General features: G+C 40.2%; 3 protein-coding genes across 6 annotated transcripts in view; 2 read left to right on the plus strand and 1 right to left on the minus strand.

The window, feature by feature from the left end:
* URB1 (URB1 ribosome biogenesis factor) overlaps nucleotides 1-14,505 on the plus strand; it is a 52,167-nt gene extending 37,662 nt beyond the window's left edge. For both annotated transcript variants that reach the window (XM_035114779.3, XM_035114780.3), the window contains exons 30-39: nucleotides 1,044-1,146; nucleotides 4,344-4,504; nucleotides 4,952-5,063; nucleotides 5,352-5,458; nucleotides 6,287-6,430; nucleotides 8,614-8,723; nucleotides 9,910-10,101; nucleotides 11,642-11,883; nucleotides 13,135-13,725; nucleotides 14,132-14,505. In XM_035114779.3, coding sequence (XP_034970670.2) covers nucleotides 1,044-1,146; nucleotides 4,344-4,504; nucleotides 4,952-5,063; nucleotides 5,352-5,458; nucleotides 6,287-6,430; nucleotides 8,614-8,723; nucleotides 9,910-10,101; nucleotides 11,642-11,883; nucleotides 13,135-13,725; nucleotides 14,132-14,349 — 1,980 coding nt within the window. In that variant the 3' untranslated portion in view covers nucleotides 14,350-14,505. The remainder of the gene's footprint in view (nucleotides 1-1,043; nucleotides 1,147-4,343; nucleotides 4,505-4,951; nucleotides 5,064-5,351; nucleotides 5,459-6,286; nucleotides 6,431-8,613; nucleotides 8,724-9,909; nucleotides 10,102-11,641; nucleotides 11,884-13,134; nucleotides 13,726-14,131) is intronic.
* Nucleotides 5,823-17,251, minus strand: MRAP (melanocortin 2 receptor accessory protein). Of its 3 annotated transcripts, none has more exons than XM_088667955.1 (4): nucleotides 17,115-17,251; nucleotides 15,914-16,280; nucleotides 15,200-15,299; nucleotides 5,823-6,222 (listed from the first exon to the last, which is right to left on the minus strand). In XM_088667955.1, the coding sequence occupies exons 2-4, from the start codon at nucleotides 16,017-16,019 to the stop codon at nucleotides 6,114-6,116; spliced, it is 315 nt and encodes a 104-aa protein (XP_088524081.1). In that variant the 5' UTR covers nucleotides 16,020-16,280; nucleotides 17,115-17,251; the 3' UTR covers nucleotides 5,823-6,113. The 3 variants fall into 3 exon arrangements, with proteins under 3 accessions (XP_088524081.1, XP_088524082.1, XP_088524080.1); XM_088667956.1 differs by having other exon boundaries at nucleotides 15,914-16,143; nucleotides 17,115-17,229; XM_088667954.1 differs by lacking the exon at nucleotides 17,115-17,251 and having other exon boundaries at nucleotides 15,914-16,936.
* A 154-nt stretch (nucleotides 17,252-17,405) lies between these two features.
* On the plus strand, nucleotides 17,406-24,050 carry MIS18A (MIS18 kinetochore protein A). The gene is made up of 5 exons (XM_035114778.3): nucleotides 17,406-17,642; nucleotides 18,246-18,312; nucleotides 20,416-20,538; nucleotides 22,572-22,665; nucleotides 23,221-24,050. The coding sequence occupies exons 1-5, from the start codon at nucleotides 17,444-17,446 to the stop codon at nucleotides 23,299-23,301; spliced, it is 564 nt and encodes a 187-aa protein (XP_034970669.1). The 5' UTR covers nucleotides 17,406-17,443; the 3' UTR covers nucleotides 23,302-24,050.
* Nucleotides 24,051-24,423: the final 373 nt, after the last annotated feature.

A 24,423-nucleotide genomic window follows, 5' to 3' on the forward strand; every position in this document is an offset into this window, starting at 1 on the left:
TCTAAACAGACCTATTCCCCCCTGACTTTGGAAGGCTGTGCTTCAAGGGTGATACCAGGGGTTTTTTAAGACCTGCGCCTCTTAAGGATTGTTACAGTCCATAACTTCCATTGCTTTCTACAGGGTTGGGGGTTTAAAGCACTGCCACCCCCACCCCACCCTGCAGGCGCTCGGAACTGGCAGCGCCAACAACGCGCCCAGCAATGTGCAGAAGAGAGCACCGAGCATCCTGAGCCAGTGGGTCCCAGTTGTACCAGCACTTTTTTTTTAAAAAAAAGACACCCCCTGAAAATAAGCCACTGTGTGTTTTTTTGAGGGAAAAAAGTTATAAGACGGTGTCTTAAAAAAGGGGAAACACGGTATTCCTCTTTGGTTTTCTTTCTTTTTTTAATGCAACGACTGCATAGTCTGCTTGAAAGCTGCGAATCTGCAATCCTTTTAGTTCAGTGAGGTTTCAGAGTTGGGTGCTAATTATGATCTAGGAATTAACCACCAAACCCTTGGGCCAAAATTGTAGCAGCTATTGAGGAAACGTAAAGGTTTTTATTGCAAAAGAGAGAAGCAGTCAGGCTGCAAATCCTAGACACACTTACCTGGAAACTGAAATCAGCGGGGCTTACTTCTGCGTTGGCATGCATAGGATCAGTGGCTTCTAACCCTTTAGTAGGCTACGGTCTTACCTCCACAGTCGGAGGCAGCATGCTTCTGAAAACCAGTTGATGAAAACTGCAGGAAGGGAAAGCTCTGTTGTGCTCAAGCTCCACTTGCAGGCTTCCCATAGGTATCTGGTTGGTGACCGTGAGAACAAGCTGGACCATTGGCCTCATCTAGCAGGCTCTTCTTAGTTTCTTATTGCACAGCAGTCATTGAGGTCAGGGGAAGCTGGAAAAAAAAACACCACCCAAAGCAGTAACACGGGTATCACACAGCTTTAGGATGCCCTGCAGTGCTTATATGATGACTGTTATGAGAAGGCTTTCACGGCAGCTAAAAAACATGTCAATTAAAATTCAGTCATACCTTATTTTATGTCCTGTATTTAGGATGAACAGATGCTCCTAACCAAAGGCAAAAGCGAAGTGGCTCTTCAAGATCTCTATGACCCCTGTTTTCTCCTTCATCTCTTCAGTGAATTGTTGAGACCAGGTATAGGAAATGGTTTTCTTGTATTTTGGGAAGCATTTAGTGTGAAGCATTTGGGAAGCATTTAGTGTGTAAACATAGAGCCCCAAAAGAAATGGCTTGGAAACTGTATCAAAGATTTGCTATGCAGGTCTGAGGTTGCAGCTAAGTTTGTGTGATTTTTTTAAAAAGGCAATGGCTGATCTCCAATTTTGAGAATATAAAGTCTGTTACCCAGATATTTCTGCAGCCTTAAGCAAAACAATAAGGTAGAAAGCACAAATAAAAGAGCTGGCAGTTTTTATATTGACAAGGCAGGATATTGCACTGAACCATTTTTTGTTGGTTATTTTGTTAGTTTTCTTCCTCCCCCTGTCCTTGCTTTATATAACCTCCAGCCAGATCAAAAGTTTTGACAGAACCCAAAGCATGCAACATTTTGATTGGTTCTAACAAATATGTTGGCCAACTGTGGATTTTGGAATATTTCTTGCTGTTTCCTATGCTTTTTATTTGTGTTCATGGTTTAGTCTGAGGCCTGTGTAATTGGACGCAAGCTCTTTATGCACATCTGCTGAGCTAACACAGTATGCTTTATATGTCTGTATTATCTGTTTATAAAATGCTTCAAAATCCGGAGCTCATTTGCATTATGGCATCTGGTTTGCATTTGCCCAGGAGTCACGGCATCTTCTTAAACCATAGCTGTCAAGTTTTCCCTTTTTTTTGCAAGGAAGCCTATTCAGCATAAGGGAATTTCCCTTAAAAAAAGGGAGAACTTGACAGCTATGTTCTAAAACAGGTGGCTGGTTGATAATGTAATTGCTCATTAAACTATTTACTCTTCCATTCAGAACAGACATCAGATATCAAATTGACCCCAAAGGCTTTAATTATACTTTTTAAAGAAAACAAGGAGGGGTTTTGAGATGGAGGAAGAACATCATCTGACATTGCACCACACACAGTTTTGTGATTCTGCATCGTGAGCAGGCTTGGAAGGGCCGCCGGTGCACATGGCAGTTATCGTTTTTGGTTTGCATGCATCGTCTTGGTACCTGCCACTTACCCGTCTCCATTTTCCCAACCAAAAATTTTCACTCAATAATAAGAAGAAAGACTCAATGCTTCTTTTTAATAGTGAAGGGTGTGTGTGTGTGTGTGTGTGTGTGTGTGTGTTTCCCCCCACAGCGTCTCTGTTACGTTGTTTTGCAGGAGTTTGGACTCATTAGATTTGTCAGTGCTATGAGGAATATTGGTTGCTGCTGGATTGATTATGTGAAATCTGGGTGGAGGGGGGCATAGAAGCAAATTCAAGTGGCTGGGAAGCTACACACAGAGAGGCCACATGAACAGGTGTTTTGTTTTTGTTTTTTGAGAAAGCTACACAGCAGGCAGGATTTCCAAACCAAATTTGAAAGAAGAAAAAGAGATTGTGTAGTGAATAAAGCATTGAAGGGTATGTGGTAGTGGGAGTAAGTAGGTTGATTTAAGTAGGGTGAAGCAGAGCTTGTTTTTAGTCTTGGGTGGGAGGAGACCATTTTTCATCTTTGGAATGGCAACCTCTCCCCACCACCAGAAACAGTATTGTTTTGAAAAGCACTGCTTTCTTTGATTCTCTGTTTTTGCGGATGATTTGTTACCTTACCTGTCCACCGACTCTGTTTCCTTTTCCTTGTGGCTTCATTGCCATAGCTTTTCTTAGCTTGCAGACTTGGCGTTAGCATAGAAAGAAAATCTTTTCTGATCAGTGGCAGCAAGGCATTCTGTGAATGTGTGAAAGCATTTGCTTATGTCACAGGCATGGCCAAACTTGGCCCTCCAGCTGTTTTGGGACTACAAATCCCACCATCCCTGACCACCACAGCTAGGGATGATGGGAGTTGTAGTCCCCAAACAGCTGGAGGGCTAAGTTTTGCCCTGCCTGGCTTAGGACATGGGAGCATCCAGCTAAAGACTGTCTACCCCACTATAGTCAAAACCAGATATTTTCCCCATTATGATTCCTGTATTATTTTAGTCTTTCTCACTAACACCATCCAAGCTGCAGATCTTGCTTTGGTTCCTCTTTGCCTCTCTTGCTGCCTCAGTTCCCTGAGGCTTTCTCCCACTTACTGCAATCACACAATCCTTCCTTTTATCCTTCAAATAATCTTTTAAGAACCTGCTGTCTCCATGGAATCTTTTGACAGCCGTTCACTCTGAACATGCTCTGTGGAACAACCCCAACCATGCTGGGCTATTACAGCAGGTGGCCAAAAGGGTCTTTGTTATATATTTTTGCATCCTACATGTGTTTATAACAGTCTCCTGTGAATAAATGTTCCATAATTGCTTCTCCCTAGGCGTAAAAGCCCCAAATGAAATACAAAAGGAAAAAAAGACACCTCTAGAACCGATCATTATCTCAGCAGCCGTTCCCCCTTGATTTTTCCAAGGTTTTGTAAACAAAACACTATGTCCAACATAAATTAAACTTGCTGTTTTGCATGTCATCTGTCAAGTTTCATTTTGCCAAGGCCAGGTCCAGCATTGATGTTTCCTTCCATGACCTATACTCCTATTACCAGATTAATCCACTCCATAAATTTAGGGCTAGCCCCCAAAATACGGAACAAGATTCCTTGTTGACAGAATCTTTCTTTTAGTAAGGGGAGAGGGGTGGCTCATAGGAAAAAGATTCAGCTGTAACTGCTGTGCCTTCTAGTTCCAAACTCTCAATCACTAGCTTGAAGCAGAATCACATCTCCACAAATGTACATGTACTGATGAAACAGAAATAGAGATCCTTATTACCAAGCTGCATCAAACACCACATGGTACAAACAGAAGCATGGTAAAGAGAAATTAGATCTGTTTTAATTGACCCTGTATGTGTCCCCTCGGTGTAGGGGAAGGAGGGCTATAAAGAGATGTGGTTTGGGTGGTGCCAGAATGGAAGGCTCATTGGAAACTCAGGTGCAAGAGAGTTTGTGTCTTTTTTTGTTTAGGCAGAGGCAATTCAGAGAGATTCTATCTTGAATTCTTTGTTGCTGAGGAATAGAAGAGGACAATTTTCTAATCAGGCATTCATTCACCCTTCTTCTAGAAATTGCTATGATTTAATGTGCATACCTATAATTTAGTCTTCCTTTAAAAAATTTCCTTGTAAAAGATTTTGAGTTTTCATTCTACAAACATTTTAAAGCATTCCTTCCCCTCCCTTTTTTTCTCCTATGTAGAATGTGTTGTAGCATATCATAAGTTTGTTGACATCAATGCCTTGGGTCTGGCAGTAGCAGCCCTTAGCAGCTATGACAGTAACATGCGAGCAGCAGCATACTATGTCCTGAGCTCTTTCCGCTCTCACCTGGAAGGGGCTCGGTTTAGAGAACAGAAGCAGGTAAGGAGTTAACTTTAGCTTTCCTAAAGTATGCAGTGGTTTGAAAACATGTCTAAGACTAAACTTGCTCTGAAAGCATCTCCTAGGATAACTGTATTGCTAACTGCCAAAGATGTCAATATGCTTCTGATTTTCAGGGTACTATGCAACTTCCTTGCCCACCTCCCAGATTTCCAAATTATGTATAGGACTCAACCCACGAGTGAAATACAGAACTTGATATTTCTCATTCATTTGTATTAGTAATAATTTCTTCATCACTTCCATTCAGTAATATTAGGATAGGTATTCTAATTCAATTGAGTATAATTTCTATACTATGATGAACATATACTTTCTGCAGTTCCTGTGTTGTCATATGAGGACTGTGTGTACAACTGAGCAGTTACTGATAGGATCATACAACCAATTTCCTAATTATTTCTCTCCTTTTGTCTTGTGCTTCAGTTGGTTTACCTTATGAATGTTGTGCAGAATGGAATCAGACAACCAAATCTCAGATTTACTTTCCCTTTGGCACTGTATGTTTCGAGAGTGGCCCACCAAATGCTAAAGCCAGGTATTCTAGAACAAGTCACACCTGCTCTCTAATCTTTCTTAATTCATAAGATAACCATATTGTTTCTGTTAAATTTTGGTTGGTTTTGTTTCAGAATGAAAAACAATGGCTTTTAGTCAAATTGTTATTTCCATTTTAGATATCCTTGTGATCATGAAATGTGTGTCAGACTTGTCATGCTGTAAAATGAGAGATTTTTAAGATGAGCATAGAAATTTCTTGAGTTTAATAATGGAAATGATAAGGGATTTTTTTCATGCTACAATAACCATTCTGTTTTCTTCCCAGAGGAGCATATGTACACAAAGCTGAACAAGTTCCTTCTATCTCATCAGTATTTGGATTTGAAGAAGGTGCCTGGATTTTTTCAGCTTTTCTACAGTTTTGATTCAGAGGTAATACAAATCTGTGTAGTGTAAACTGTCATTCATGAAAAGCACAATTGTTTGCTTTCTGTTCTCTGTACACAAAAATCTGGTACCTGTCAAGTAATTCTGAGAATCTCCTTTCTGTTGTACATCTGTTGTAACCAAATCACCATGTAAATAGTCTTTATACTTGATTGCAGCACGTAGAATCTTCATTTCTAAACTCTGAGCATGGTAAAAGAGTCATTGTTCAGACACTGAGATTAGTGTTCACGTAGCAGCCGCCTCTTCCTGTTACGCAATTCTGTTCATGCATGGCCGCTTTATTTTTTCCTTCTGCCATTCACCACAGCTGCTGGTTTTGAAATACATTCCAAATTCTATATTTGCATCATTTTTTAAAAAAGTATTTTTTATTAAATTTTAGCCATATAACCCAAATAACAAAATACAGCAGACAAAACACATAAAAACTAAACCAAACCATGGCTGGCATGGGATGTTACATTCACAAGAAAAAATGGTGAAGCTGGTTATCTGTGTGTTTGCGATAAGATACAGACAGGCAAGTGGAGCATTCTCTCCCCCCCCCCCCATTCAGTATGTGACTTCTTGTGACTGTATAAGAAGTCACATTCTGAATGCAGAAAAATGATGAAAATGTGTATTATATTTAGCAGCATCACAAAATACTGGCACATCTGGAATTTAGGTTTTTATGTCTCTTGTTTGCAGCATCATGTGGTTTTTTCCTTCTTTCTTCATCTTTATCAGATCTGTTGGAGACTTTCCTATAGAGTGGAAATAGAGTGGAAAAGTGACAATAGTAATTTATGCTCCCTCTTTATTTTCCAGCACAGAATGGAGCGTGAATGGATTCTTGCAATTATTGGGGAAGGACTCAAAGACAAACACTGCTATGAACTATATGATTATCAGAGAATTTTCCATGTCATTCTGTCTTTCTTCCATAGTCCACTGTGTGATGAATCCTCCCAGGTAAAATACAACTGAAACACATACTCCTAAAAGCTTTTAACTTAAAGCAAAAAGAAAACATTGAAGACTTTTCCTCTAAGAACTACTCTCATTCAGTTATATATTAAAGTAAAACATCCAGTTAAGTCTTTAATGTGTAAAGAATTGTAACATCTGTGGCTATCTTTGGATCTCAACATAGTCTGTAGTAATACAGTGGTAACTCTGGTTAAGAACTTAATTCGTTCCGGAGGTCCGTTCTTAACCTGAAACTGTTCTTAACCTGAAGCACCACTTTAGCTAATGGGGCCTCCTGCTGCCGCCGTGCCGCCAGAGCACGATTTCTGTTCTCATCCTGAGGCAAAGTTCTTAACCTGAGGTACTATTTCTGGGTTAGCGGAGTCTCTTAACCTGAAGCGTTTGTAACCTCAAGCGTTTGTAACCCGAGGTACCGTGTTTCTCATATTTTAAGTCATCCCTACAAAATAAGCCATGGCAGGATTTTCCTGAGTTGAAGAAATATAAGACATACCCCAAAAATAAGCCGTAGTGGTGGGAGCAGGTCTGGATGGCGCCATGGAAGAGGAAGATGCCTGTCAGCGCCCGGAACCGGCTGCTGCTGCCCCTCCAAAATGTCCAGCAGCATGCACCGCGCCAAGCGCTGACCCGGCGGCGGGACGCAGCAAGAGCTGCAGCGCGCGCTGCTCCGAGCCCCGACCCGGCGGCGAGACCCGGCAAGAGCCTCAGCGCGCGCCGCGTGGAGCCCCGACCCGGCGGGACCTAGCAGCGTGCCCTGCTGAAGCGCCGACAACGCGCGCAGCAGCAGCCAGTTCCGGACGCCGAGCCGCGACAGGAAGAGGAGGGACGCAGCGGGACGCAGCTACAACGACAAAAAACACCCGCCCGAGCCTTCATTGGCCGCCGCGGCTGCCACTCGCTGGTCCCTCCTCTTCCTGTCGCGCGTGCTGCAGGTCCCGCCGGTCCCGCCGCTGGGTTGGCGCTTGGCGCTGGCGCTGCTCCGAGCCCCAACCCAGCGGCGGGACGCAGCAAGAGCCGCAGCGTGCGCTGCTTCGAGCCGGGATCCGGCAAGAGCCTCAGCGCGCGCCGCGTGAAGCCCCGACCCGGCGGGACCCAGCAGCGTGCCCTGCTGAAGCGCTGGCAACGCGCCCAGCAGCGCAGCAGCAGCCAGTTCCGGGCGCCGGACAGGGGAGGTACCATACTGCAATTTTTTTTTAAAATAATAAGACACCCCCGAAAATAAGCCATAGGCTTATTTTCTTGAGGAAAAAAAGATTATAAGACATGACTTATAATATGAGAAACACGGTACCAATGTAATATTCTAAGGCTGCAATCCATGCTTGCTTACTTGAGAATAAGCTTGAACACAATACTGACTTCTGAGTGAATGTGCATAGAATTACTCGTAATTTATGAAGATATAAGCAGTCCTTGTTTTGTGCAGGGGTCACATTCCAGACTTGTCTGTGGGACCTGCGTAAAGCATTTTCCCCCTCGTTCCACCCTTTTAGTGATGTTTTGGGGTCACTTCTGTGTTTGGTGTGCATGCGCGATTGTGCGTCAATCGGTCGCTGCCTTTATGTTATCTCATCCACTGTTTTATATCTCATCCACTGTTTCTCTTCCCCCCTCACCCCAGTATTTGCTAGTAAGATTTTATAAAAGTTAGTCATTATGTATGACTAGAAAGCTTGAGACAAAGTTTGAAAATAACAAGCTACTCCCAAGACCAAGGAGTGTGCTAAAAAGGGAGGGGGGAGTATTGTAAAATTGTTGAAAACACTAGAACCAAAAATATTGGGGTACTCTATATTAACACATGGAAGCAAGATATAGGTCACCAAGTACCCTTAGAGTGTCTGCCTGCATTCTGGAGGTATCATGGTACCATTTTGCATGCATTTTAAGGCGAAGTATTGAAGACAATGTTCAGATGGATACTGTAGATTCTGTCCACATTCATGAGAAGATAATTTCCAGAGTGACGCCATCTTTGATGTATTCACTCCAAAAGACTGTTGGTCTCGAAGGTGCCACAGAATTCTTTTATTGTGTTTGCAGATAATTAGATCTAGTTGTTTCCCCCTTGTTTCATTCCCAAAGGCTTAAAATTGCAGCTATGAAAGTTATTAAGGATGTCTTATGTAACTAAATAATAATATATTTTTTGGTTTGTCTTTCAGCATCAGATTCTGGAAATACTTCAAAATGCTGCATACATCACCAAAGCTGCCTATCAGCTAATAAGAGATCACAGCCTATTAACTTGGATAATATCTGTACTAGATAAAAGGTGCATAGAAGAGTATTCATGATTGATTGCTTAATAAATTATTTCTTTCACCTTTCTTAAATGTGCATATGCGAGAGAGCAAGAAATTAGGATAAGCATTTTTGCTCGTAGAGGTCATGGTATGCCACTAAGGCAGCTATCCTAAAAACATTTACAAGGATGCCAGCTTCAATGAACAGACTTACTTTTGAGTAAACGTGCATACAGTTGCACAGTGAAACAGATTAAGCCCTTTAAAACCTTTTACTTGGAGATGCTTTAAAAACTTTGATTCTGTTAAAATGTTAGCCTGTACATGTAATTATCAACTTAGTTAAGAATTATTAACTATTGTTGCCATGTAGTCTGAGGCTGTACTCCATGTGCCTGCAAAGGCTTGAGCTCATTAACTGGAATTTAACAGAGTGTTCTATTGCTTCTTTGGAGAAAACATTTTATTAACACTCTGTCATCCTTGTTTGTTGAAGAAAACATGGCCTCTAATATGTTTCTGAAATGTAATCTAACTGAGTAATAGTCAGAAAATTGGCTTTAGCAATGTTTTATTTAAAAGCTGAATCTCCCGTTCTTGAAACTGAATTTAAATTGTCCAGGGATTAATGAAGAGGTTTTGAGGGTTGTTATGCTGTTAGTAGGAAAGTGACATTGTGTTGTTCTGCCCATGGTTGCTGCTACTGTGCTTTACCTTTAACAAGGCACTCTTCAGCTTAGGTCCCATATTAAACTGGTATGAATTAAAAGAAATGGGATCCCATTTTTGGCTTGCAGCGTTCATCTCTGAAAAACTGTTGAACAAAGTTTCTGTTTTCACACAATTTCTCAGTACACACACACACTGTAGTGTTTGATGTGGGAAATGTGAATTTCCTAAATGCATGTTCAAAGTCTACTCGAGGTTTAAATCCTACAGTGACTCTTTCAAATAAATTCATCAACAGGAACATACACTCTGGATTCAGTGTTGGATTTTTCCCTTCCATTAAATTTTTTCCCCTCAGGTGAAAGACAATATTAAAGGTAACATTTTATGTACTCAGCTCATGGGACTAGTGGATAATGGTTGAGAAGTATTATTTTTTTAAATGCTATTTTGGTGCACTACAGGTATTGTAATCTGGTTTGCTATAAAATAAACATGGAACATTTCTTATTATTTTTATTTTTATTTTTCCCCCATTCATTCTAGGTTTCTAGAATCCAAGATGCTAAGCAGTGTCATCTCTTTAGTCCATACTCTTTGGGTAACCAATTTAGGAGATAAACAAAAGTCACTTGGAACACCTGATACGAAGGAGCTACTAGAGAATCAGAGATTCCTTCCTCTCCAGCTTGTCAGTGAATTTCTTCACATTTTATTAATGCTTCTTAAACACATTAGGTATGTATTTCCTTCTGTTTTCAAGAGTATAATGTAGCTGTAATTAAATTTCATTGAACCTTGAATTTTTGCAATATCTCAAAATTTACCTTTTATTTTTCATTGTAAATGGCAACAATCATTTTTAAAAATTTTTTAGCTTATCTGCAGAGATCTGAAATGCCTTGGTTGGTACTTGCTAATGTCTAAGTGGCCCACTCATCATTTCTGCTCAGCGGGAGCCTGTCTTCAATACATTGTGCTTTTATTTATTTTCCAAAATATCTTTCTCACCTTTCTGAATTGTAATCAAGGCTGTGAGCGGGGGCCATGGGGAAGCACTGCTGAAGTCTGCTTAGCGTTCAGTAGTCTATGCCTTCTCAAAACTATTGCATATGGTATTTTTCAGCCACTGCAATTCTTCAGAGCTTTAGTTCTCAGTGAATTTTGGCAGTTCTTAACCCTTAGAGTTATTTTCACCCCAATAAGATGTTATGCCTGGTTTTGTCTCTTTTCACTGACCAGCTATCCATTTGACCTAACCCTTATACTGTGTAATTTTTGCTACTTGAGTTCACTACAATGCATTCACCAGTAAAACAAATTTATCTTTTTATTTTTGTTTACTGTGTACCAGCATTTTCAGGAAAGACATACACTAAAAGCTATAAACAAATTCCTTCCAGTAGCACCTTAGAGACCAACTAAGTTTGTTATTGGTATGAGCTTTCGTGTGCATGCACACGAAATATCTGAAGAAGTGTGCATGCACACGAAAGCTCATACCAATAACAAACTTAGTTGGTCTCTAAGGTGCTACTGGAAGGAATTTTTTATTGACTACGCAGACCAACATGGCTACCTACCTGTAACTAGAACTAAAAGCTATGTACATCAAGCACTTGAGTAGCCCTGCCTGAAAAGTGTATCCATGTTTGGAAGGAGGAAATAGATTCAATACTCATGAAAATGAATTGGCTTTTTGAACCCAACTAGCACATGTATTGTTGTTTGGAAGTGTTATTCCTACTATGGCTTGGTTCATATGCGACATTAAAGCATCATTTAAAATAAGCTATGGTTTAATGCCTATAAGCATGCTGCTCCTACCTCACTCTTGACTGTAAGATATGGGAGAGGAAACAAGCCAGAGTCCGGCTTGATGTGAACTGTGTACCCAGCCTTGAGGTTTGTTTCCTCCAAGGTTTGCACATCATGACAAGCCAGGCACTGTCTTGTATCCTCCCCTGCAGGGCATAGTAACAGTGGAGGAGAACCGAAGCGCTCATGCACACTAAACCATAGTTTTAAACTACAGGTTAATATTGCATGCAAGCCAGAGCAAATTATGCAACCTGATAACAAATGATAATTCAAATCAGTAGCCTTCATGTTTCACTGCTGTCTTTTTGCTGCAGTCTTACCTTCCTCAGATTCTTATTTTGTGTCAGACAAAAATGTTAAAAACCGTCACTTGTTTCCAAACAAAAGCAAATTTTGAGTTTAGTTACCATTTGGCTTGAGCATTGTAACCTTTTTTTCTCCATCTCCTGCCAAATAGGACCAACTTGGATTCTGCCATATTGATTCAGTTTTTCAGCACGTTGAGTTCTGTATTGGAATACCGCCTTGTGGTTTTTGAGGCCTTCAGACAAATGGGAAGATTCACTGTGAATGAGCATGTCCTTTCCAACAAAGATGTTCTGCTTCTCTTGCACAAGTGGAGCATAATTGGCAAAGATGTGGAACTTCAAGATGTTCTTCAGATATTTGCTCAACAGTACCAAACAAAAGAATTGCTTAGTAAGTTCTATACACATCATGTGTTTTAAGTAAGGTCAGCTATTTTCTGCTGAATTCTGAAAATACTGAACATAACAGCCAGCTCATCATATTTCATCAAATGCATGGAAGAAGAGGAAGTCCTTAACCTCACACTAAAAAGATATTATTGTTGGCCCCAGACAGGCTTCCTCGGGAAGTTGGAAAAAGGAGTAGAAATCATTAAAAATATATATGCACTTCATTAATAACATCATACATGATCCAAGAAAAAGGATTTCATATCTCCCTTGCACTATGTATTTTTTGTCTAGTGGTAAACTTAATAGAACATCACCATATGCTCTTTATATAAAGTGAGGCTCTAAGTGAGTTTCATTATGTCAGTTTGCCAGGATCTGCTTAGGACAGTCAAGCCCTTAACTAATCACTTTTCCCTTTCCTGAGCCTTTGTGGGGGTGGATAATTAAGAAGCAGAGACTTGTGTGGAAGCAGAAACCATTTTAGTTTGTGTGATCCCAAATATAAAACAGCACTGAGATGGTTAAATAAAAAAAAAGAGTTCTCATTATTAAGGAAAAAGTGGGAAATTGCTTTTGTTAATGTAGATTTAAAAGATAGGGGTTATAATAAGATTTGCTTAGAGAAAATATTTTTGGCTGCATTCATGCAAAATATATGGAGTGATAATAATCTCAAGATAAATGTTCAGGTCTGGGCTTCCTGCAACTGAGCTATTTATTTTGTTGGGATTTGGTTGAACTTTTAACCTGTTACTTTCAACTTTATAAGCACAATTCAGCAGGAGGTTCTATCTGTCCTGTCTCACTGTCAGCTTTTAAATAAATACTGAATTGATTCATTTATTACCATTCTCCCTAGGTGTGCATATGTCTTCACAGCAGTGCAGGAGAGGTTAAGACAGGTGCAAGATGATGGTTGCACACAGACAAGAAAAAAATCAGTTTGCACCTTTTGAAACCTCTCCTGTACCAATGTGAAGACATCTGCTCGCTGCAACTTGGAGACATCCAAGTACCCACTGAGAAAATTTTTTCACAATTGTTGTTGTTTAGTCATTTAGTCGTGTCCGACTCTTTGTGACCCCATGGACCAGAGCACGCCAGGCACTCCTGTCTTCCATTGCCTCCCGCACTTTGGTCAGACTCATGTTGGTGGCTTCGAGACCAACAAATACTTTTCAGAAAGTTCAATTTTTCTCATTTTTCTTTAAATTGTTGTAATTATTTTGTTTGTTTTCTTCTACTACAGAAAACATTAAAGACAAAAACAAAGCACAAGCACCTTTTCGAACATCATCCCGACTTGTTCGGAAGAAGAATGAAATTGAAATAGAAGCAGAAGCAGCACCTGAGTGGGATGAGAAATATTTAGAAGAATGCAGATCTATCCTGATATCTGTGCTTCTCCACTGGGAACCTGTATTCCTGGATATGCCAGCAAAGCATTCAAAAGAGCACAATGGAGATGACAATCCTGGTCTTACGTGTAAGATTGCTTACTTAGTATTCAGATGGCTAGTGAAGTCTCTTCTCGACAGCAGCTTCAACGTGGAAAATGTACTTTTGACTTTCAAGTGGTTTGAAAAGAGTGCTTTGCAAAACAGCACTGTGGTAAATGAGATTCTTAAAGATGCAACTCTCAAAAGTGGTATATTTAAGCTTTACAGTACCGTCTACAATGCCTGTGAAGAGAAGGCCATGGAACTGAGTGATCTCTCTTTGCTTAATGGAATCATGCTGCACCTACTAGATTCCCAGAACCTGACCAAAAATGCTTTTCATGAGACTGTGGAAAGGTTCTGCCTCTCGGCAGTAACAGAGGAAGAAAGAACAAAGAAAGGTAATGTTATTTTCAGCAAGGATGTTGAGGGGAAACTAAGCATATAATCTTTCTCCCCCGTAAAAACTTCTTGAAATTTTGCCTTTTGCTGTATAATACAGTAATTCCAGAAGATACTAAGAGATTAACTACCGGTAGTAATGTAGAATAGGATATTCTGGTGACATTAAAATTGATTGAGAAATTAAATAAGCCTGAGTATGTTAAGGAATATTCTAAGGGATAAAGTGCTGTTTAACATAAAAAACCAATGTGCCCTTAATGAAGTATTGACTGTTCCATTTAAAAAAACGTATTGGAAACTCTGCCAATTAAAATAAGCAGAGTAAATGCAGGATATAGATAAACTTTTAAGAAGCTTTTAAGAAAAGATCTTGATTGTGACAATTATTTTATTATTTCCTAGGTGCAAGCATATTCCTCACTTCTGTTTACATTGGAGATCTTTGGCTGGGAGCAAAGCCACCAGACACATTTATATCCCATGTTAAACTGATACATGAAGCAGCAAATGGTAAACAAAAGAATGATGATCAAACAACATGGGAACCTGAAGAAGCTATAGCTTCTCTCGGCAAAGACATTTACCCATTCTTAATTCATCACCCTGTCTTTCAATCTTAAATGTAGTGTGTCATGCTTTCAGATCTTGATGGGGGGGGCTGCCATAAAGAGAACTATTTTAGAACTCATAACTTATTTGTAATTATGTATCATGAAAGTTACAGTGTATTTTTAAGCTGTATTTTGAATAAATATTTACTGTTATTTTTTTCAGAATTTTTGAAAGCTGATTTTTAAGGCTTTTGATGTATGTTTTAAGATGCCTGCCTACTAAAACCAAAATACCTGACTCACAGCTAGAATGGTTGGTTGACTCAAAAACAAATAGAAAAAAATTCAAGCCATCACCCTTCATCGATTTTCTACATTCACTTTACTTCTTTAAAAGACTCATGCAGAATTAGGGCTTCATAGACACCAGGGCCAGTAGGAAGATACTTTTGGGAACACTAACATGCAATTCCTACTTGGACCCCCTCAGAGAAATAGTGTGAGATGGGTTATAGCAGGCAAGACATGCACACAGTTCAGACAATGGTTTCTGTCTTGTATTACATCTGATTTGGGGAACTAAGGTTTAATGTCAGCTAGTAAGTCATCATGATTCTGGTTTGTTAATGAACGTTTAGCCCCAGTTCCCTGATTCAGAAATAATACAAGCAGCAATGAAGTGACACAGTAGGAACCCTGGAGCAGTAATCCAAACCAGGCCATTGTGAGCCTAATGGAAGCAAGGAATGTATGATACATTATTTTAGAATTTTAGAAGCAACGTAGCCCAAGCATTCATTAATTAGATGCTTAGGGATATAAATCTAGGATGCTTGCTTTGCATCCAAGTCCTGGCTTTCATAGGGGCATACAACCTTACATTTCCTTTCATCTATAGAACACAAAGCATTGTACTTACTTCACGGGTGTAGAACCAGAACGAGATATATAGAACAAAATAAGGAAAAGAAATGCCACAAAAGAAGCAAGTCCAATCCAAAGGGCTATGACAATTGAATCTGTGGAAAGAAATACAGTATGTGTAACACCTTACAAATCATAAAGGCATTCATTATAGATTTTCTTACTAAGCAATGTTACATCCACTCAAGGAAGGCTTCTTTCCCAAGTAATAGGGGCTGCAGTGCTTTTAGTGAGGACACCCTCCTGAAACTCCAAATACAGTACTAAAAAATTAATAGCAAAACATTGCTTTCATTAGTATAGCATTTGAAGTGCATGACTTATATTCTCAGTTTTAATGTAACAGTAAGAGGGAAGTTGTCATTTACTACAATGTTCAAAACATATTAATGTATTCCAACAGTTAAGTCATTAAAAATTCAAACTTTTTGAAAACAAAAATTACATTCCATCCCATTTTAATGCATACATACTTGGAAAAGAGTTTTAATGAAGTAGGTGGATTGTCTTAGTAGACAACCTGCACAAGACTGGTACTGAATTTGGTAGTCATCAAATTACTATGCAGTAGTCAGAAACCCCAATCTAAATAAGCAATTTACATGCAGAAAGTGTGTTTACAAAAACATTAAACTTTTCAAAGGATTAGTTTTCTTTTTTGTTGTTTTTGCTTTAGTTGCTCACATAACACAAGAACAGCAATACTTACATCTGTTTGCCTTCAACTTTCCTGCATCAACTGGAAGTAAATCTAAATAATCCATGTAATATTCAAAATCGTAAGTAAAACTGGATGAATTTGTCTTGTTAGCCATCTCAGTACAACCTCCTAGCCAGCTCTAACCCCAACCAACAATTATGAGTTGTACTTAAGTGTTCCTATAAAGAGATTCTGTAGTTGTGTAGTTTTTCATTTGAGCAGACATCCTTGAGGAACGCCTAGATACCAGACCCAATCAGCAGAAATGAAGGTCAGTGTATGACGATGGTCTCTGGTGCCAGAATGACAAATGTGATAATTCCTTGTGGGAAGTACAAGCTGTTGTTAACTCTTCTATGTTATCACTAATGCAGAACTAAGTAATAAGAAAAGACCCATAGCCAAGTTGGTAAAGAAAACCATGCCAGCAGGTGACAGGCTATCATCATCATCATTATTTTATTCATAACCTGTTATTCATTTAATATTTTGACCCCACAGCAGGGAAAATGGCAATATACAAAAATTAAGGACTAATTAAAATGTCAAATAAGAACCCTGTCATAAAACAAAGAAAGCTAAACTGCAGGGAGGACAACCAACACATTACCAAGGTAAACAAACAGGACATCCACCCCACCAAAATAAAGCAAATGGGGTTAGCAACAGCTGGCACCCCATATTTCACCTACAGCACTGCTCACTCCCAGTTTCAACAGTGTGATCACTGCAGGAAATGAACAACTCAACACCTTTCAATCCTCTCCAATGCAGCCAGGCTCTCGCCCTGAGTGGTATCTATCGTTGCCCACAAGCATCCACAGCAATAACCTCCCATCTCCCTTTTCCACAAACTGACTACGAAACAAACACGAATGTGGAAGGGGGGGGGCACTGGAGACTCCACAAAGGAGCAACAGCAAATGTCTTTTCCACTACACTGGAGTCAGTAGTTTTGCAGGCGCAGTGATACCACTGCTCTGCGTGTGATGTACTTTCTACTGCCATCTCAACAGCAAGAAAATGCACACTGCAGGTTTTGCTTTAAAAACCTGCACAGTGTGCATAGTCTTGCTATTCTTACTAGCAGTTGCAGCTCTCGCGGTTGGTTGGTGGTACTGGGAATCGTGTCTGTCAAAAAGGATGTGAGACCCCTCCCCCCCCCAAAAATCTTCAGACTTTGTATTTTAGATTTTTCTTTCATAACTACTTCTCTCAGAATTTCAGAAATCACTCCCATGCAACCTCGCAAAGGACCCTCAGAGCGCTCAAGGCAACCGCTTCCCCCGCGTTGCTATGGTGAACTACGCAACCTGCCCGACCGAGACCCTTCCCTGGGGCTAAATCACCAAGAGCCACAGCGCATGCTCCTACACGCTCTCGAACGCCGCGGAGGCCACCGACTCCGCCCCTTCTCGGAGAGGAGGCAAAAGAGAAGGACTCCGTTTGCGTGCTAGAGCGGCACCGCGTTGCGTCTGTTATTTCCGGTGCTGGAGCGGAGGGGAGGGAGGGGCGCGGCGCGGGCGGCTTTGAAAGAGAATGGCGGCGTTCCCGGTGGAAGACAGCACTCTCCAGTTGAAGGAGGCGTCCCCTGGCAGCCCGGGGCCCGGAGACGGAGTGGAAGCGGAATCCGAGGAGCTGCCCATGGTGTTCCTGTGCGCTGGGTGCAAGCGGCCCGTAGGAGACACGCTCGGCTGGGAGTTCAACGACGAGGACACCAACTGCATCTTGTTGAAGAGTGAGCGACGAGGCGCCCGCCCGCGCGGCTATTCACCTGGGAATCGCTCTGCGCCCGCCCGCACCGCGGGTTTCCCTCGCGCGGTTCCTTCCCGTGCGCGTGCAAATATTTGCGCCCCCCCCCCAATAAACCAGCATTCAGTGGCTCCTCTCTTGGCTTTGTTCGCGCCCTTCTCGTGTGCTTTAGTCTCCCTTCTTGTGGCGGTTATAGGCTGCGCCATCACTTGAATTATCTGAGCGACTTAAAGCAAAGGCATTGCAATAAAATAACATGAATATGGTGAAGCTGCGGAACGAACAACAAAACACTTTAAAAGGGAGAACGGGGGAAAGATTGTGCAGTGCTAGCATTGCAATCCTATATTTGTGTGTGTCCAGCCACTTTTGAATTTCCAAAGTGATTTGGAATCTGCATTAAACTTACTCCTTGCCACCCAGTTGACCAAAGCATGTGGGCATTATTGTGCCCCTTAGTTGGGACAGAGGTTTTTGCCAACCCACTTCAGTGTTTTCCCATTCTGTGTTGGCGATAAATAGCATAATTGGGCTGGGAGTACTTACAGGAGACTACTTTTTTACTAATCTTACATCTTTTGATTTTCAGATGTTACGCTCAATGTTTCAGTGGACAAGGAACAAAAACTTTCAACCCGAGCTGGCGAATATGGCTGGTAAGCAGTGAAAATCCCAAAATGAAACAGATCTGTCTCACAATAGAGCTTTATGCTGTAGAAGAAAGTCAAAAGAAAGGTTTGCCCTAAAAGTAACCATATGGGCTAATAGACAATATGTTTTGACAACTTTTTATTAGGAAGGGGAATAGGAAGCCACTTTAGAGCAGTTTTTTTGTTTGTTTTTTTGAAGCCATCTGTTACTCATACTGAATCTTTGAGGAAGTATGGAATGTACATCTTATTACATTAGTGTTTTCAGGATTTTTAGGAGACATTCTTTGGGAAGTGTGTGCATAGATCAGGCATTCCCAAACTGCGGCCCTCCAGATGTTTTGACCTACAACTCCCATGATCCCTAGCTAACAGGACCAGTGGTCAGGGAAGATGGGAATTGTAGTCCAAAACATCTGGAGGGCTGAAGTTTGGGGATGCCTGGCATAGATAATAAAAATACATAGGTTAATGATCTTCAGTACTTGCTACTGAGTTGTCGCTGCTTAAAATATTTACAAGTGTTCAAGAAAATTAATTTCCACACAGAGTTTTGAATCTGTTTGAACATTCAAGCTACATGGTTTTTGCTTATTGACTAATACTAAAACTGGTTTAAGAGTTTGGTTCACATCTGCTAACCATCACTATGAATACAGTAGTTGATTTGTTTTGGTTTTTTGTGAACCTGCGTGAATGCAGTGCATGGGAATTTGCACCTTATGACCAAGTCCTTTAAAAAAAGTGCCCATACAGTCCTGAGAAAACCATTTTTTAAATATTGCTTTCAGTCAGATAAATATATACAACTTGCCTTTAACACTTATTTATAAATAAAGAATGTGTTGGTCAACAGGCCTTTTAATTGAGTCATAATCAGTGCTTCGGAAGGACTGGTTCTTAAAATGTAATGCAGTGGTTGGAATACCCAGCAAGGACTTGAATGCGGTGGAATCAGCTATTATCAAAAGCACGAAGGTCTGGGTGATCAGACCATGGCTGGGGACTCTGCTGGGTAGCATCCAGGAAGCACAAGAAGGCTCTAATAGGAGTGGGTTTCCAAGCAGCTTCAGGTTTTAGGGTGATCCCTCTGACACATTTGGCTGTCCTATCTAACATGGATGCCTGGCCTATCCCTCTGGAGACCATAAACAAGGGGCCCCAGTACAAACCAAGGCAGTTCAGCTTCTCCCTTATCTCATATCTCTCAAATAGGCCCCAAGCTGGCTGTCTCCAGGGTGCCTGGCATTGTATTACAAAGCATCACATAGTTTTACATTTTGCCTGCCTGCCTGCCTTTGCCCAGACTTGCTTGGTTGTTGTGTCTTCTTTATCATGAAGTGGCCTTCACATGCACTTCACACACACAGCTGCTTCTGACTCCCGTGGTAATCTCTTGGCCTTCCCTGTAAAGGAAGGTCACCCACGCATAGTCACACTAGGCTGTCTTTGATTTATGATCTAATTAAGTTGAAGAGCAAAGAGGAGAACCGGAAAAAAGGTTGCAATGGTATTAGGTTTTTCAAACCAGATTAATACAACAAAGTATATAAAATAATTCTGTCTGATTGCAATAACTATTTCAGACTAAATTCATATCTTCACTGCATTGCCACAAAATCCGTACTTGGCTGTGAATACCAGTGATTTTGGAGCCAGGCATTAAGACACAGACCAACCTAGAGGAGTGTTGTGAATCATAGAATTGTAGAGTTGGAAAGGACTCCTGAGGGTCATCTAGTCCAACCCTCTGCAATGTAGGAATCTCAACTAAAGCATCCATGACAGATAGCCATCCAACTTCTGCTTTAAAACCTCCAATGAAGGAGAGTCTGCAACCTCCTGAGGGAGACCGTTAGAAAGTTCTTCCTGATGTTTAGTGACGATAACTAGGAGCAGGAAATCCAGGTATGCTGCTAGAAGCTCCTCAGAAGAAGGACAGGGTAAATCCTTTTTATTTAAAATATATGTAAAAAACAACTTTCCGCTAATTGTTTTATGCCATTTGTTTAATTTGCACTGGAAGTGGTACATTGATGTGTTCTGAATTACAACATGAACATGTTAAAATGGTGTTACATATTTTCTAAGTGATGCTTTGCTTTACAGCATGCTTGAAACCTTGTTTTGCACTGGGTGCAACATGACCCTTGGAAGCATTTACAGATGCACTCCGAGACATCTGGATTATAAACGGGATTTATTTTGCTTAAATGTTGACTCTCTTGAAAGGTAAGCAAAGCAATAGTTCTGTTTACCTTTCTTCTGATGATAATTGATTATTTAAATACTCTTAAAACTGGACAACTTCCTCAATACTCCAGGTTATTTCTGATGTGTGTAAAGTTTTTTGCGGGGAGGGGAGGAACAGTAGCGCAAATATTTTTCTGTTCCTCCATGGAAGAAAAAAATGAATCAAAACTGACCTTTGTTTTTGTTTGCATTCGGCTAGGTAACAATGAGGAAAACATCAGTTTCTTCCTCTCTTTCCCCACTTCCACCCCATCCCCCAATCCTTTAAGTTTAACTATTCTGTGCGATAAATACCCGTCATTTCCAGAGATGAGAATTCATTGACAATTGCTTGCAAGTAGCATTTTCTAACACAGAGATAATAGTGTGCATTGTGTTCTCTGAAACATATCCAATTACCATACTTTCCTTAGCAACCATTGAAAAATTGTCCTTGAATGCATGCTTGGGTAACTACAGATAGAGGGTTGTGATCTAACTGTAATTCTCATCCATTCATTCAGATGTATTTTGAATTATTTTTTTTTCATTTACCGTAGGTTTGTCTTCACAACATGCATTTTCTTTTTAAACCCATCAGTATTTATTGATGTTTTTATTGATCTCTTTGTTGCTATTTTTGATACGTTGTGTTCCACTTTGCTATTTTTTAATGAAAGTGCAGATTATAAATCTGTAAATAAATAATCTGCATTGCTCAAAATTCAAGTATTATGCAAATTAATACAAGCATAGCATGGGAGCGCAGTAATAAGTATTGCAGTGCATCATTAAGTTATTTTGGTGTTTTCAAGAACTGACCATTTTGTTCAGTTGGTATTAATTTTAGGCATTGCACTTGTAAAGTTCTAATTGCTATCCCTTTTAATTTAATTATTGAATGCATTGATATCTTTAAGGGGAAATATTTAGGGTGAAATCTTCCCAAGGCCGCTAAGAAAAGTCAATAAAATAAATATAGATGACTTGCAAGAAAGGGGGGGGTTACATTTCTTGAATTGTATGTAAAGGCAAAATGACACCTAGTCAGAGCGACCCCGGAACATCCCACGCAAGCATCCCTACCTTTTCCAGAAGCTGGCGTGCCAAATGGCTCATTCCACCCACATGGTTACTGGGTTCTGGCAGGCTGTTGTGTGGGCTCTGGAGGCTCTTGCAAGATCTCATAGGGACATCCAAGATCTTGTGAGATCCTCCCAGAGCCTGGAAATAATTTTTAAGCTTTCTGCCTTGCGAGCGTTTAATATGTGTGATTGCATATTGCCATCCGCCAAGCGCAGAAAGCTGCAATCATGCAAGTTAAATGGACACACAAGTTGTGAGTTAACTGTACAAGCAAATACCAGTATTACAAATTATACCAGTAAAGTAAGGATTAAAGCATGAATCTATCATAAAACTTTATCAAGGCAATATCAAGGAGAACAGAAATGTTGTTAAAATACTCTTTAAAATCACCCATGAAGGGGCCGTGTGAGGAGAAACCTGCCCCTCATACATTCTGTTCTGAGCTGGCTTGACCTTGAGGCTGAAGAGGAACATTCCTGTTAGGGATTGGGGATGCACCAGAACATGTTGCTGCAGATCATCACTTGTCATACATCTATCTGGAATTTTATCACCTGCCATATGTAAATAGCCCTACATTCTCAGGTGGACCTTCACCCAGGTAACCTGGCAGGCTCTACTTATAATGCAGGTTCTCATTACTTAAAATAGTGGGAAGGGGCCAACCAGTCTGTAAATAATGTGTGCATTTCAGTTATTGAGTATTAATAGTCATGAAGTGTGCATGCACACAAAAGCTCATACCAATTGACAAACTTAGTTGGTCTCTAAGGTGCTACTGGAAGGATTTTTAAAAATTTGTTTCAACTATGGCAGACCAACACGGCTACCTACCTGTAACTAGAGTCATGACTGCTGTTACTGGTAAATGATTATTCAGTTAATAAATGCTCACGCTTTTATTGGGTGATTGTGATGTTACTTATAACTGTACAATTTCCAAGTTATACCCTAGGGTCCTCGGAACAAAAAGCTGAAATTGATGAAGAGCCTCTAACGCTTGAAAGTCGAGCTAGTTTAGAAGAGTCACTAGGAAGGGTAAGATGGTTATTTTATGTTTTATGTTTTACTTTTTTCAGATGTGAAAGATGGTGTGATGATGGTTCCTTCTTAAAATCCCTCTTCTTAAAAAACACAGTAGAACTTGTTAAGGGAAACGGGGGAGAAAAGAGACATGAGATTCTTTCTGTACTCTTATATGAGAAAATAATGGTCATTTGCAACTGGGGATGCAGATATGTTGAAATATGCATGCAGCTGCTGAGTTTTCCATGTCGTTCTGGCTGGAGATCAATGTGCAAATGCAGCCCCAAACAAGATAGATCATGCTGTCATCCTCTGATGATGCCAGTCAACCAGAAGGTTGGTGGTTCAAGTCCACCCAGGGATGGCTGTGGGCAGGATTCCTGCATTGCAAAGGGTTGGACTAGATGACTTGCAGTCCGTTCCAACTCTGCGATTCTATGATCTCTACCATATGGGGGAGGGTGACATGCATTCCTGTCTTCTGTGATCCTACTCATGACATATTGAGGAGGCAGGATGTGCAACATCTAATGTAAACTAAAATGTTTCTCGCCCCTTACTTAACAGGCAGAAACGATTTTGAAGGCATTGGAGCAACGATTATCTGTAGTTGAATCAAGTTTTGCATCTCTTCACAACATTGGCTGAATAATTATTATTGATATTACTAATCATATTGACACTTGAAGTATGTTGAATCACTGCTGGAGTTGTCTGGTTAAAAACACGTGTTTCCCAGTGTCCTAGAGGTTGAAAATGCAGACACCTGAGGAAGGAGAATACTTATGGAAAGCCAGACATCCTTTGGAAATTCTGGTCATGAATTTAAAAAATCATCTTTTTTTACTCTCATCTTTTCTAAATTACTGAAATGCAAATATTGTTATCAATATTCTCTTGTACCTTTTCTGGTTTTATATTTCTTTTATGATTTTTCACATTGCTTTTGGCAGATTAGGAACAAGTGTGGCTAACCTGCTTTTTCTGAAGAAGAATAGCAGCAGTAGGGTGTTAGCTGCCTGATCGATCGATGGAATAATACTTTCATTTATAATAGCTGCTGTTTACTCTTCTGTTAGTTGTGGGTACTGATATAATGAGCAGTGTTGGCTGAGCCTACATCTGTGGAAGTTGTTAGCTTGTTTAAATGATTTAATTGTTAATGATTATATTCCTGCCTTTATTATTTTCAAGAATAAGGTTTAAATTTCACAGAAGATGCTAGCAGTGGCCCGATGAGAATTTCAAAAATTAAAAAGGAGCAAGTGATACTTTGACTGTACAGTATTGTCTTTTTGTAAATAAAATATGATAGAGCTCTGCTTCAGCTTTATAACTGTATTGAGTACAAGTTATTTAGAAAGATTTGAATAAATGTAAATACTTAGTGGTGTAAACGTTTCATTAAAAAATTTCTACAGCTGAACTGGAATTTAAAACTGTTCAGTACAAGTGTTTTATTGCAGGTCTTTGTGCTCATTCTTAATCACCTAGTCCTCCAAATTGAAGCTTCATGCCGTTTGCCAAACTTGAATGCCTTTCATAATTCCAAATAACCTAGGTGCCATTAGTCATCACAGAGTTTTCATTATGCTGCAGCACATTCTGTTCACATCTAATTGCAGCACATCATGCTGTTTCATCCTTATTTTCTCTTTCTTTAAAAAAAAAAAGGAAAACAGGCACCGTTCAAGAAAAGGCTTTTACAAAATAGATGCTTATATATAGTAGTAATTCTAGCTGTAATGAAGCTGGAAGCTCAAGCAAACA

Source organism: Zootoca vivipara, chromosome 4, assembly GCF_965207765.1.
Source record: "Zootoca vivipara chromosome 4, rZooViv2.hap1.1, whole genome shotgun sequence".
NCBI lineage: Eukaryota > Metazoa > Chordata > Lepidosauria > Squamata > Lacertidae > Zootoca > Zootoca vivipara.